The following is a 13,414-nucleotide window of genomic DNA, read 5'->3' as shown; positions in this document are numbered from 1 at the left end:
GTCCCCTTCAGGTGACTACTGCAACATCCCCCTCTACATGAAGTCAGACCCCTTCTTCCGAAAGCAGTCCGACCATCATGACCCATGTCCAGTGGTCCCCCCGCGCGAAGCCTCCATCCGCGGCCTGGCCCAGCGTACGTACCACACCCAGGGCCGTCATATGACTATGGACTCCACAAAGCAGCAGGCCCTAACCATGGGCCACTCTGGCCTGTCCAACCTCACGTCTTCCGGGACGTCTGCCGGAGGAGCTTCTGGAGGTGGAGGCATGTCCGCCAGCTCTAGCTGCTCCACCCTTCCCCAGAGGACTGTCACCATGCCGGGCTCCTCGGCCACGGGGGCCCAGAGCGCCGCTGCGGCGGCGGCGGCAGCTACCGCCGCCGCTGCCCCCGGGTCGTCATCATCCTCCGGTGGGGCTGTGGGGGCCACAGGAGGCACACCTGGTGGTGCCTCCTCCTCCTCTTCCTCTAAGATGGGAGGTTCCAGAGACCCTCTTTTAGAGAGCAGCTCATCAGGCCTAGGCAGACTACAGAAGCAGAGGGATGGGGGCGCCGGGGCCTACTCTAAGTCGTACACACTGGTGTAGCCTGACATTGTGGCGGCTAACTAAAAAGATTAGCGGTCAAATGTGGGGTGAAGAAAACACCAACCCCCACCCCGGCTCCTCACCCGTAGGTGCCTGTGCTATGCCGGGTCGAAAGGGGCTGCTGGGACTCCCATGAACACTGCAGTATGGAGGAGTTGGGCGGTCTCCACAGCACAGTGGGTTGCCTTTCTTTCGGCCTGTTTGTGTTTCTCACGCATCTCTTTAAGACACCACTTGTCAAAACGTATCATTTATTTGTCGGCTTTGATCCCCGCTCATTGACCCCCCCAACGTATGCACAAAATCCTCTTCATGGGCTGAAAGAGGTGGTTGCTTGAATTTCATGCCGGTTATGTTTTAGGTGCAAAGGAACTCTTATCACGGCATTGCACCACAGCGGGATGCTTTTACTGTTATGCATTAGCCACCCGATTTGATGCCGATTGCGCCATGAAATGTCTTTTGCATACATGTATCCTGGAACCTACAAGAAACCTGCCAGCGAGGGAATACTCATTCCTGGCGATTACAAATCCCTGAAATATAATCTCACATGTGCAGATTCTCAAACCTACGCTGTGCGCGCGTGTGGGTGTGTATGTGTAAATATATACGGTACATGTGCACGTGTGGCAGGCACACAGCAACGGCGGACCTTTTTCAAAGTCAATCTGTATGCTGAAGCGTCCAAACACTAAAACCCACAGTCCATTTTGTATTGAGGAAGCTGCATTTTGAATTTATTTTTTAATGATGATATTGTTTGCAATTGAAAGAAAGGCAAGGGTTAACGAGTAACTCGTATGATTCATCAAGGAGCTACAATCATTTGTCAGTGCTGTGGTTAAGGAATCCTTTCGTTCACATCCCCTGACGTCATATCCATACAGGCTCACTGTGCTTCGAAAATATGTAGAGCAGACAGACAACTGGGCTGTGTTCCCAAATCGCTCCCTTTTTAATCAGCTCACCATTTTGTAGTGCTGTCAAATACGTAGTGAGTTTAGATTATCCCGTTAAACAGTGTTTCCCGACCCCTCATTAAGCCAAGATGCATAAAACCTCAAGATACAGCACCAAACAAAATGATGACAAAAATGAGTGCTCGAGTTTATTTCAAAGCCCAATTCCAAAGACGTTGGGATGTTGTGTAAAACAGAAACCAGAACTGAATACAATGCCCTATAGTGAATTGAGTACTTAACAAAGACAGATATTTCTCTTAAAAAACTGATCAACTTGATTGTTTTGTTTTTCCGTAACATCCGCTTATTTTACATTTGACGCCTGCAACATGTTCCAAAATAGCAGGGACAGGGTTCCTTTACCAGTGTTACATCGCCTTTCCTTTTAACAACACCCAATAAGTCAGTGGGAACTGACCATGCTCAATATTGAGGCTTTGTCGGCGGAATTCTTTCCAATTCTTGCTTGATGTGCAACAACTTCATTTGCCCAACTGTCCACGGTCTCTTTTGTTGCGTTTTACGCTTCATATTGTCACACCCATTTCCAATGGGAGACAGGTCTTGACTGCCGGCAGGCCAGTCTAGTGCTAACACTCATTGACTATGAAGCCGCACTGTTTCTAACACGTGCGGAATGTGGTTTGGCATAGACTTTTCTGAAGTAAGTGCTGACATCCCTGAACAAGATGTTGCTTGAATGCTAGCATAATATTGCTTCAAAACCTCAATGTGTACCTTTACACAGCATTAATGATATTTTCACAAGTATGTAAGTTACCCATGCCATGGGCACTATCACAGATCCTGGCTTTTGAACATTCTGCTGATGTAAATCTCATTGGTCCTTTTCCTCTTTGATCTGGAGGGCACAACCATAATTTCGAGAACAAAAAAAAAATTGGCAGACCACAACCAGCTTTTCCAAACAGGTGTTTTTTTTTTAAATAATTTTTTTTTGCATTCCTCAACTTTACCACTCTTTTGCTTCTGCCCCAGCATTTTTTTAATGTGTTGCATGCACCAAATCCAACACGAGATAACCCCCTTCCCCCCAAAAGAAAAACAATCATGTTCATTCGTTTACAATAAATATCTAGTCTTTGTAGTATGTTCAATTGAAGGTTGAAAAGGGAAGTCATTGTATTTAGTTTTTATTCACAATCCATTTTACTCGCGTAGCAACTTTCTTGGAATTGTGGTTTGTATGTCACATTTTACATTTAAAGAATGAGTGTATTTGATTACCCCAACTATAAAATATAACGCTAATAATAATGATAATAATACAATTAGCTATAGATAGCATGAACTATTAGCGAATCTCAACTTTTGGCTATGACCTGAAATAATAAAAGCTCGTCCCCACACCTCAACATACTTTCTTGGCACCAAGATGCCACAAGATGGCGCCAAAGCAATACTTCCTGTATTTACGATTAAAGTTTTGGTTTGAGGATAGGTTCCCTTCTAAATGAGAGAATATGGTGAGGAACATTGTATAGCGATGAGGAAGCGGCGAATGATTTTGAACACAGGAATGCCGAGTTAGCCAACACAAAAGAGATGACGCCGCCGTGTATTAGTTTAGCTTTATGCATGGTGCTGTACCTCTTTATTTGACTTTTCAGTTTGTCACAATTTATTCCCGGCAAAGCATAATCCCATAATAAAGAATCAATTAGGATTAAGATCAAATAAAACATTTTAACATAGACTTGCTCCAAATGTTTTGCAATGATCAAACGTAACCAAGATCAGGACTCTCGCAATAGAAAAAAGATGTATATGTTTGTTATAAAATATATATATATATATATCGATATATATGTACATATATATAAATTTCTATTCAAATATATAGTAAATATATGACTATTGAGAAGAAAAATAGCTATTAAAGCCGTTCAAATTGAAAATATATTCAAAAAGATCACATGACAATCGCTCCGAAAGAGAAAAGAAAGAAATGCGAGTGACTTTAACGGGTAGCACAAGTGTCCCAGCCGAGACGGGGGGAGAAAAATGGAAGGATGTTGAGGCGTTGCCTTCTGTCTCTCCTCCTTTGCGATTCAGGCTGCACGTGGACGCGGCTTGGAAGATAAAGCACAGTCAGGTCGTGGTGTGAGATTGTGTTGCGACGTGGAAAACAAACCGTGTGTGGTAAGCTCAGTGTTGCGAAAGAATGAAAATGTGTGAAAACGAGCAGAGCATACGCTGGATGGAAAATGTCGACACCTTTGTTCAAATGCCAAGTTTTTTGTGACACCACTTCATTCAGTTGCACTGGTTAGAGGTAACCTGGCAAGACCCAATTACAACAATGAATGTCTGACAAGACGAGACAGAGTACATGTGAGTGTGAGGGGCATGATTGATGACCATGATACCTCCCCCCAGCCCCTCAAGTCTTTGTTTTACCCCTTTTACCATTTAAGTGCAAATTCCGAATATGATCATAAATGTGGCGGCCCGGGGGTCCAGTGGTTAGTGCGTCGACTCACAGTGCAGAGGTCATGGGTCCAATCCCGGTTCCGGGCATCCTGTGTGGAGTTTGCATGTTCTCCCCCTACCTTGTGTCGATTTTCTCCGGGTATTTCGGCTTCCTCCCACATTCCAAAAACATTCATGGCGGGCTGATTGAATACTCCAAATTGTCCCCAGGTGTGAGTGTGAATGGTTGTTCGTCTCCGTGTGCCCTGCGATTGGCTGGCAACCGGTTCAGGGTGTCCCCTGCCTACTGCCCGAAGACAGCTGGGCTAGACTCCTGCGACCTTTGTGAGGATAAACAGATTAGAAAATTGATGGATGGATGGCTATAGGTCACATTGTTTATTTCCTTCTCATTTTTTTTATATCACAAATGCCTGGCATTTGAATAGAGGTTTGTAGACTTTTATATCCTCCCGATAGTAAGTGAGTGAGTCTGTTGTAATTTGTTGAATTGTTCCTTTGAAAGTTGTGTTCACCGATTTGATGCCATCACGCCCAACTCGACTATTTCGGCCTTCCACTTCGTCATGTACGTTTTGCAGAAAACTGTAACTGTAGCTGGCCTGTTTACTTTTCTATCACACGCGTATTGGAGGGTTGTGGCTAAACATGCGGGACCAATCAAGTTGCCACGAGACACTGATATTATGTCAGTTTGCTCAAAGTAAATCCAACGTCTCCTATCGTAAAGTCTGCCCTCTTAGATTCATAACTGAACCATAACTTCATCTTTATCTTTTATTTTTACAGTCATTGTACTATATGATGGATTGTCGGTGTCTAATGAAACATTTACAGCCGTGTTTCCCAACCATGAGCACATTGCAGGGGACACGTGGAAGTCTTGAAAAATATATTTCCCAGATGAAAAATCTGTGCGGAACAGCTGAGCCAAAAAGCACAACAGGCGCATGTCAACTCAAGTGTCTCATTAAAGCTCAAATGACGGATGAAAAGAAAGTCAAACTTCAATTATTATGGGTCTGAATACTATTCTTGCTCAGTGTATTGTTCCTTACGTTGAAAGTTTAAGCGCCCGTTTGAAGGTAACTTTATTCAAATGAGCAAGTTTTTGTCCTAAATAAAAGAAGAATTATATACAACGAAGGCAGGTTTATTTTTAATTTTATTTTAATTCACAGCTTAAGAGTTAAAAAGAAGACACTGCTTTAGAGTTAAATGTTCATGTTGAGGAGGAAAAAAAAAGATTTCCATTTGGTAATCAGTTGTGTTACATTCTACCTTGGGAGAATCACAAGATATGTGTGTAATGCGGTAATGACAAAAAAGCTTTGGGGTACACAAACACAAAAAAAAAGGATGGTCACCATTGATGTACAGTGTTTCCCATATTTATGTTGAAATTAGTTTATTTTTATTATTTTATTTTGTTCCTTGATCCCACCCCCCACTCCCCAAATGAATCAATAAAATTTGCCTTACAAAACATTGAAGCGCTACTTTAAAAAATGATTTATTTTTATTTATTCCTGTAGCCCGGTATTTCTCGGTACATGCAATCGTGGTATGAGGACTCCCTCTAGTGGTAGAAGAAAGAAATAAGGAATTTAAATTATGATTATTATTTATTTTTTAATCCAGTACAGTGCATTTCTTTGGTGGTGTTCAGTTGTATTTAACCTGTAAGTACAATGCGTTTGCATTTAATCTTTAAAACGTTTTTAAAATTATTTTTGTTTTTAATACAGTGTCATACATTTTACGTAATTAAATTGCCAGGTTTTATTTCTTTTCTTCTACTGGAGCGCAATGTTAATGTTAAAATTCTGCATTATGTTGCATTGCATATAGTCTTTAGAAATAAAAAGCAAATAACTACCGTCATTCCATTCGTGATGGTGGTCTACCTGGAGAGCGAGGAATTGTGGGTTTTTTTGAGGTGGAGCTTGGTGTCAAAAATTTGAGAGGCACTGATGTCGCCGTTTTGGAAGCAAACTTTATGGAATCTGGATTACTGTTGTACACCATCTGCTGGTAAAATCTGTTCATATCGCTCCAACAAGAAAAACTCCATGATCCATTTGTAATGGCCTATGGAAGTTTTATCACTGAACTGCTGCATGATTGGCCAAATTTGATGAAAATATTCATGAAGCTCATTTCTAATACATTTTTCCATTTACAGTGGTCCCTCGTTTATCACAGGGTTACTTTAAAAAGAAAAATACAATTATGATACTGTTTTAAGGCTGTAAACCTCACCGTTAACATTTTCTCACATTTCTCTCTTGATTAAAGCTCAAACCGTTGCAAGAAAACTAAGTAGACCGTATTATTACTATTATTATTATGAATTGTTTATTGTGCAGGATACATAGCATGGTGTCGAAGGATTCAAATTGGTCGAGGGTACTTCAGCCATTCAGGATGCCAGATGCAATGCGGATTCCTACGCTGTACAAAAATAGCATGCAAAATTGCACTCGGGAAAAAAAAATCGTCAATATAGCGAGTCCGCGAAAGGTCAACCGCAATATCACGAGGGACCACTGTAATCGACCGCAGGAATCACTTTTCTTCCATTTTCCTCTCAACCGTGGCCTTGACATGTTTTATTCTCCTGACACATGCATGTCACAGGGTGGATATTTCACACGAGGGACACACTTTGAACTTTGACCTGACCGATTTGAGGTGTAAACTTGGCATCCCCATGTTTGGCTTAACCAATGAGAGAGACCTCCTTCCCACTGCTATACAGTCTGACATCGTTTCATTCCATCAATAGAAACCCTGTGTACATAGGAAAGTGTTTTTGTATAAATGAGTACTATTTTCAACATCACTAGATACCAGGGCACAATGTAAACTTTAAAATGAAGTTATTGTAATGAAACAAATGGACTTGATGAAAAAGTATTTTAAAAAAGTTATAGAGAAATTGCTTTATCTTGATTTATTGAAGCAAATCAGGGTGGGCCGTGCACAATTCAAATATGATTTCTTCTTTTACGGGACCTTTTGTCGCATTGTCTCCTTTGGTTTTTGTTTCGTTGAAGTTGGAATCCCACTTGAGGACAGAAGCATTTGCATGTTGCGAACATTCTGCTGGGTGCAAAGTGGCAAATGCTGAAACAAGGGGTCATGAAAACACTTTCAAAAGACGCTTGTTCCTTAATATTAATTTTGCAAGCTAACGTTTAATTTGATTTGCAATTGCTTGTGTTGAAATCAACATTTTCTTTTTCTATGAAAATGTAAAAAAATAAATAAATACTGAACACCTTGTGCAATAAAGCTATCTTTTTATGAACTGTGAGGAGACGGTTCTTTTATTTTCACATTGGAGATTTATGTTGAGATTTACCTGTGGGTTTGCCATCACAATTCACAGAAAGTTGGAAGAAAAGAAATGCGCTAACCAGACAGACACTATTATTATAAACAACTTATATAATTCAATTTTAGTTTTTTTATGTATATTTTAAAAGGGCAATAATTAAATAGCATTTATGGTTATTTTACAAATTGTGAGGAGTTAGAACGGAATATATAATATCACACAAGAATAAAACGGGTATATTAAATTCCATTTTATTAACATAAAGTGGAATTTTGATGAAAGAAAAAAAAAGAGTGAGTGTTCGAGAAAATTTAATTGTAAAAATCTTTTTTCCCCAAGAAAAAAGATAACATTTTCACTACATCTAATTGTTAACCGATCTACTGTACTATCATCCTGTATTCTTTTGATCTTATTTTTATTTGATTGATCAAATTAATAACACAGTATAAACGACCATGCATACTAAGGTGTTTTTGTCCGAAAAAAACGACCATGTTTACCAGTGGTGCCCAAACTTTTTGGACCGAAGATCTACTTTTCGATCAACTAACCTCACGGGATCTACTTGTACCGGCGTGCGTGTGCACGCACACGCACACGCACACGCACACGCACACGCCATGATAAGAAACAGCCTGAAACTGAGACATGCGATGCACTTTTGCAGGATGATAACTATCGTAGCTCACACGTACCGTTTTAAAGTGTTTTATAGTAAGGCGTTTTTAGCTGAAAAAAAAAACGACCATGTATATATAGTAAGGCGTTTTTAGCCGAAGAAAACGACCATGTGTAGTAAGGCGTTTTAAGATGAAAAAAAAAGACCATGGACAGGAAGGCATTTTTAGACAAAAAAAACCCGACCATGTACAGTAAGGCGTTATTCAATGAGAAAAACGACAATGTATAGTAAGGTGTTTTTTACCGAAAAAAATTACCATGTTTCATAAGGCGTTTTTAGCCAAAAATAACGACCATGTATAGTCAGGCGTTTTTAGATGAAAAAAATGCCCAAGCATCGGAAGAAGTTTTTAGCCGAAAAAAACGACCATGTACAGTATAGTAAGGCATTTTTAGACGAAAAAAAAATGACTATGTATACGAAGTCGTTTTTAGCCGAAAAAAAATGACCATGTAGTAAGGCGTTTTTCGACGAAAATATGACCATGTATTGTAAGGCGGTTTTAGCCCAAAATAATGACCATGTATATATAGTAAGGCGTCTTTAGACGAAAAAATCGACCATATACTGTATAGTCAGAATTTTTCAACGAATAAAACGACCATGTCTACTAAGGCGTTTTTAGCCGAATAAAACGACCATGTACTTTAAATATAGTCAGGTGTTTTTAGACGAAAACAACGACCATGTATAATAGTCAGGCGTTTTTAGACGAAAATAACCGACCATGCATAGTATGGCATTTTAAGACAAAAAAATCGACCATATATAGTCAGGCATTTTTCAACGAAAAAAAACGACCATGTCTCGTTAGGTGTTTTTAGCCGAAAAAACGACCATGTATAGTCAAGCGTTTTTAGACGAAAAAAACGACCATGTATTGTAAGGCGGCTTTAGCCCAAAATAACAACCATGTCAGGCATTTTTAGACCAAAAAAAACGACCATGTGTAGTAAGGCGTTTTTAGCAGAAAAAAACGACCATGTACAGTAAGCCGTTTTTACACGAAAAAAATGACAATGTATAGTAAGGCGTTTTCAGCCAAAAATAACAAGCATGTATAGTAGGCGTTTTTAGCTGAAAATAACGACCATGTATAGTACGATGTTTTTAGCCGAATAAAACTACGATGTACAGTGAGGCGTTTTTAGCCCAAAAACCGACCATGTATCGTAAGGCGTTTTTCAATTTTAAAAAAAAAAAACCTGTGTATATGAAGGCGTTTTTAGCTGAAAAAAAACGAGCATGTATCGTAAGGCTTTTTTAACCGAAAAAAAGACCATGTATAGTAAGGCGTTTTCAGCCGAAACAAAATGACCATGTATAGTAAGGCGTTTTTAACAAAAAAACATACGACCATGCAAAGTAAGGCGTTTTTAGCCGAAATAAATGACCATGTATATATATTAAAGCACTTTTAGACGAAAAAACGACCATATATAGCAAGGTGTTTTTAGCCGGAAAAAAATGACCATGTATATAGTAAGGCGTTTTTAGCCGGAAAAAACGACCATGTATAGTAAACCGTTTTTAGACGGAAAAAACGACCATGTATTGTAAGGCGTTTTTAGCTCGAAAAAAACGACATAGTATCGTAAGGTGTTTCGAGCCAGAAAATAAATTGACTATGTATAGTAAGGCATTTTTAGCTGAAAAAAAACAACCATGTATAGTAAGGCGTTTTTAACCGAAAAAAACGACCACGTTTAGAAAGGTGTTTTTTAGCCGGGAAAAAAAATGACTGTATAGTAAGGCGTTTTTAGCCCGAAAAAAAATGAACATGTATAGTAAGGCGTTTTTGCCGGAAAAAAACGACCATGTATAGTATGGCGTTTTTAGACGGAAAAAACGACCATGTATCGTAAGGCATTTTTAGCCCGAAAAAAACGACATAGTATATATAGTAAGGCGTTTATAGCCCGAAAAAAACGACATGGTATAGTAAGGCGTTTTTAGGCGAAAAAAAAACGACATAGTATAGTAAGGCGTTTTTAGCTCGAAAAAAACTACATAGTATAGTAAGGCGTTTTTAGCTCGAAAAAAACGACATAGTATAGTAAGGCGTTTTTAGCCCGAAAAAAACGACATAGTATAGTAAGGCGTTTTTAGCCGGAAAAAAACGACATAGTATAGCAAGGTGTTTTTAGCCGAAAAAAAACGACATAGTATAGTAAGGCATTTTTAGCCCGAAAAAAACTACATAGTATAGTAAGGCGTTTTTAGCCGAAAAAAACGACATAGTATAGTAAGGCGTTTTTAGCCCGAAAAAAACGACATAGTATAGTAAGGCGTTTTTAGCCCGAAAAAAACGACATAGTATAGTAAGGCATTTTTAGCCCGAAAAAAACGACATAGTATAGCAAGGTGTTTTTAGCCGAAAAAAACCGACATAGTATAGTAAGGCGTTTTAGTTAGAAAAAAACGACATAGTATAGTAAGACGTCTTTAGCCCGAAAAAAACGACATAGTATCGTAAGGCGTTTTTAGCTGAAAAAAATGACAATAGTATAGTAAGGCGTTTTTAGCCCGAAAAAAATGACATAGTATAGCAAGGTGTTTTTAGCCGAAAAAAAAACGACATACTATAGTAAGGCGTTTTTAGTTCGCAAAAAAACGACATAGTATAGTAAGGCGTTTTTAGCCCGAAAAAAACGACATAGTATAGTAAGGCGTTTTTAGCTCGAAAAAAACGACATAGTGTAGTAAGGCGTTTTTAGCCCGAAAAAAACGACATAGTATAGCAAGGCGTTTTTAGCCGAAAAAAAACGACATAGTATAGTAGGCGTTTCTAGCCCGAAAAAAACGACAGTATAGTAGGCGTTTTTAGTTCGAAAAAAAACAACATAGTATAGTAAGCCGTTTTTAGCCCGAAAAAAACAACATAGTATAGCAAGGCGTTTTTAGACGAAAAAAAACGACATAGTATAGTAGGCGTTTTTAGCCCGAAAAAAACGACATAGTATAGTAAGGCGTTTTTAGCCTGAAAAAAAATGACATAGTTTAGTAAGGCGTTTTGAGCCGAACAAAACCGACATAGTATAGTAAGGCGTTTTAGTTAGAAAAAAACGACATAGTATAGTAAGACGTCTTTAGCCCGAAAAAAACGACATAGTATAGTAAGGCGTTTTTAGCCCGAAAAAAACGACATAGTATAGCAAGGTGTTTTTAGCCGAAAAAAACCGACATAGTATAGTAAGGCGTTTTAGTTAGAAAAAAACGACATAGTATAGTAAGACGTCTTTAGCCCGAAAAAAACGACATAGTATCGTAAGGCGTTTTTAGCTGAAAAAAATGACAATAGTATAGTAAGGCGTTTTTAGCCCGAAAAAAATGACATAGTATAGTAAGGCGTTTTTAGCCCGAAAAAAATGACATAGTATAGCAAGGTGTTTTTAGCCGAAAAAAAAACGACATACTATAGTAAGGCGTTTTTAGTTCGCAAAAAACGACATAGTATAGTAAGGCGTTTTTAGCCCGAAAAAAACGACATAGTATAGTAAGGCGTTTTTAGCTCGAAAAAAACGACATAGTGTAGTAAGGCGTTTTTAGCCCGAAAAAAACGACATAGTATAGCAAGGCGTTTTTAGCCGAAAAAAAACGACATAGTATAGTAGGCGTTTCTAGCCCGAAAAAAACGACAGTATAGTAGGCGTTTTTAGTTCGAAAAAAAACAACATAGTATAGTAAGCCGTTTTTAGCCCGAAAAAAACAACATAGTATAGCAAGGCGTTTTTAGACGAAAAAAAACGACATAGTATAGTAGTCGTTTTTAGCCCGAAAAAAACGACATAGTATAGTAAGGCGTTTTTAGCCTGAAAAAAAATGACATAGTTTAGTAAGGCGTTTTGAGCCGAACAAAACGACATAGTATAGTAAGGCAGAAAAATATGAGTCCCATTATGCATTTAGAGAGTCCCAAATTTCGAATTCTGAAATGGTCTACTTCTTCAATTGCATATGATAATAAGACAAACAACAACAATATACATTGATCATAGATTTATTTCTTATAAACAAATGCTGCAATTTTTTAAATAATTCAGGCATGCAAGATTTGCTGAGAAATTTCATCCCATGGTTCAGTCTTTGAGTTCATAAATTCTCCTCTCTTTACTCTGCTTCCAATGATGCAAGGCTTTCTCAAAGTCAACTTATCATCGCAAAAAGCTATCCAACTTTAGCTGCTTCCTCTGTGATATCTCTGCAATAAACTTTCGCAACACTTGTTCACAACACTTGTTTTAACATTACACAACTTGGCGAGGTGAAGGCCGAGCTCGCCAATCTCGTCTCGCGAGATTACTTAACGCAAGATCAAAACAACAATGGCGGCGATGGTCAAACTGCGATCGTTGCCGGGAAAAAAAATATTTACGTAAATCACTCATATTTACACAACATTTATGGTGAGATTAAAAAATTATTTAAAAATTGCAATTGGCGGCCCGGTAGCCCAGTGGTTAGCACGTCGGCTTCACAGCGCAGAGGTGCCGGGTTCGATTCCAGCTCCGGCCTCCCTGTGTGGAGTTTGCGTGCTCTCCCCGGGCCTGCGTGGGTTTTCTCCGGGTGCTCCGGTTTTCCTCCGACATTCGTGCAGTGGCAGGCTGATTGAACACTTTAAATTGTCCCTAGGTGTGAGTGTGAGCGTGGATGGTTGTTCGTCTCTGTGTGTCCTGTGATTGGCTGGCAACCGATTCAGGGTGTCCCCCGCCTACTGCCCGGAGACAGCTGGGATAGGCTCCAGCACCCCCCGCTACCCTAGTGAGGATCAAGCGATTCGGAAGATGAATGAATGAATAAATTGCAATTGACGTTAGGAGAAAACTATACCTCAAAGCAAGAATAACTTCCAAGTACTGTACTCTCTACTAGGGGCTAATTATTGGTTTGCTTGTTACTATACCTGGACCAAAAAGGGTACTCAGTCCCAAAGGTGTCGAGGCTACAAAGGTAGCACTTGCTATTTTGATTCTGCGTCAACAATCAGTAATGTAGCATTCATTTGTTTTTGTTTGTTTGTTTCCTCCTTCTATTCCTGCAGGCACGTAATACCTAACGTTGTCCACTAGAGGTCGCCATATTGCAAATAAACGAGAAATCCACCAGGCGGACTGCAAATGAACACTTGTCATATTTCTGCATTTATTTTGCCAACACTGAGGTGATTGCTTTCATAGACATACATCAATACTTGCCTGTACAGGATCACAACATTCCATAGTCCACAAGGGCTATGGCAGCGTTCAAAATAATAGCAACGCTTACTCACAAAATGCGTCTTGAATGAAAGCAAGAGATGCCTCAAATAAGATAAGATATGCTTTATTTGTCCCACACTGGGGAAATTTACAAAGTGGTATTCCTTTTCAGAAAGTAAAGAC

General features: G+C 39.3%; 1 protein-coding gene and 1 long non-coding RNA gene across 3 annotated transcripts in view; both read left to right on the top strand.

Annotated features, from left to right (window-relative positions):
• Positions 1-7,318, top strand: part of LOC127609332 (cell adhesion molecule DSCAML1) — a 98,657-nt gene extending 91,339 nt beyond the window's left edge. For both annotated transcript variants that reach the window (XM_052079159.1, XM_052079158.1), the window contains exon 35: positions 12-7,318. In XM_052079159.1, coding sequence (XP_051935119.1) covers positions 12-586 — 575 coding nt within the window. In that variant the 3' untranslated portion in view covers positions 587-7,318. The remainder of the gene's footprint in view (positions 1-11) is intronic.
• Positions 7,319-10,273: 2,955 nt separating this feature from the next.
• Positions 10,274-11,573, top strand: LOC127609425 (uncharacterized). Its single transcript, XR_007964558.1, has 4 exons — positions 10,274-10,397; positions 10,665-10,730; positions 11,108-11,192; positions 11,497-11,573. It is a non-coding gene; the product is annotated as an uncharacterized LOC127609425 (long non-coding RNA).
• The last annotated feature ends 1,841 nt before the right edge of the window (positions 11,574-13,414 follow it).

Source organism: Hippocampus zosterae, chromosome 10 (assembly GCF_025434085.1).
Source record: "Hippocampus zosterae strain Florida chromosome 10, ASM2543408v3, whole genome shotgun sequence".
In the NCBI taxonomy this organism is placed as follows: domain Eukaryota; kingdom Metazoa; phylum Chordata; class Actinopteri; order Syngnathiformes; family Syngnathidae; genus Hippocampus; species Hippocampus zosterae.
The sequence above is the reverse complement of the archived record's forward strand: the minus strand, read 5'-3'. Positions and strand labels throughout refer to the sequence as shown.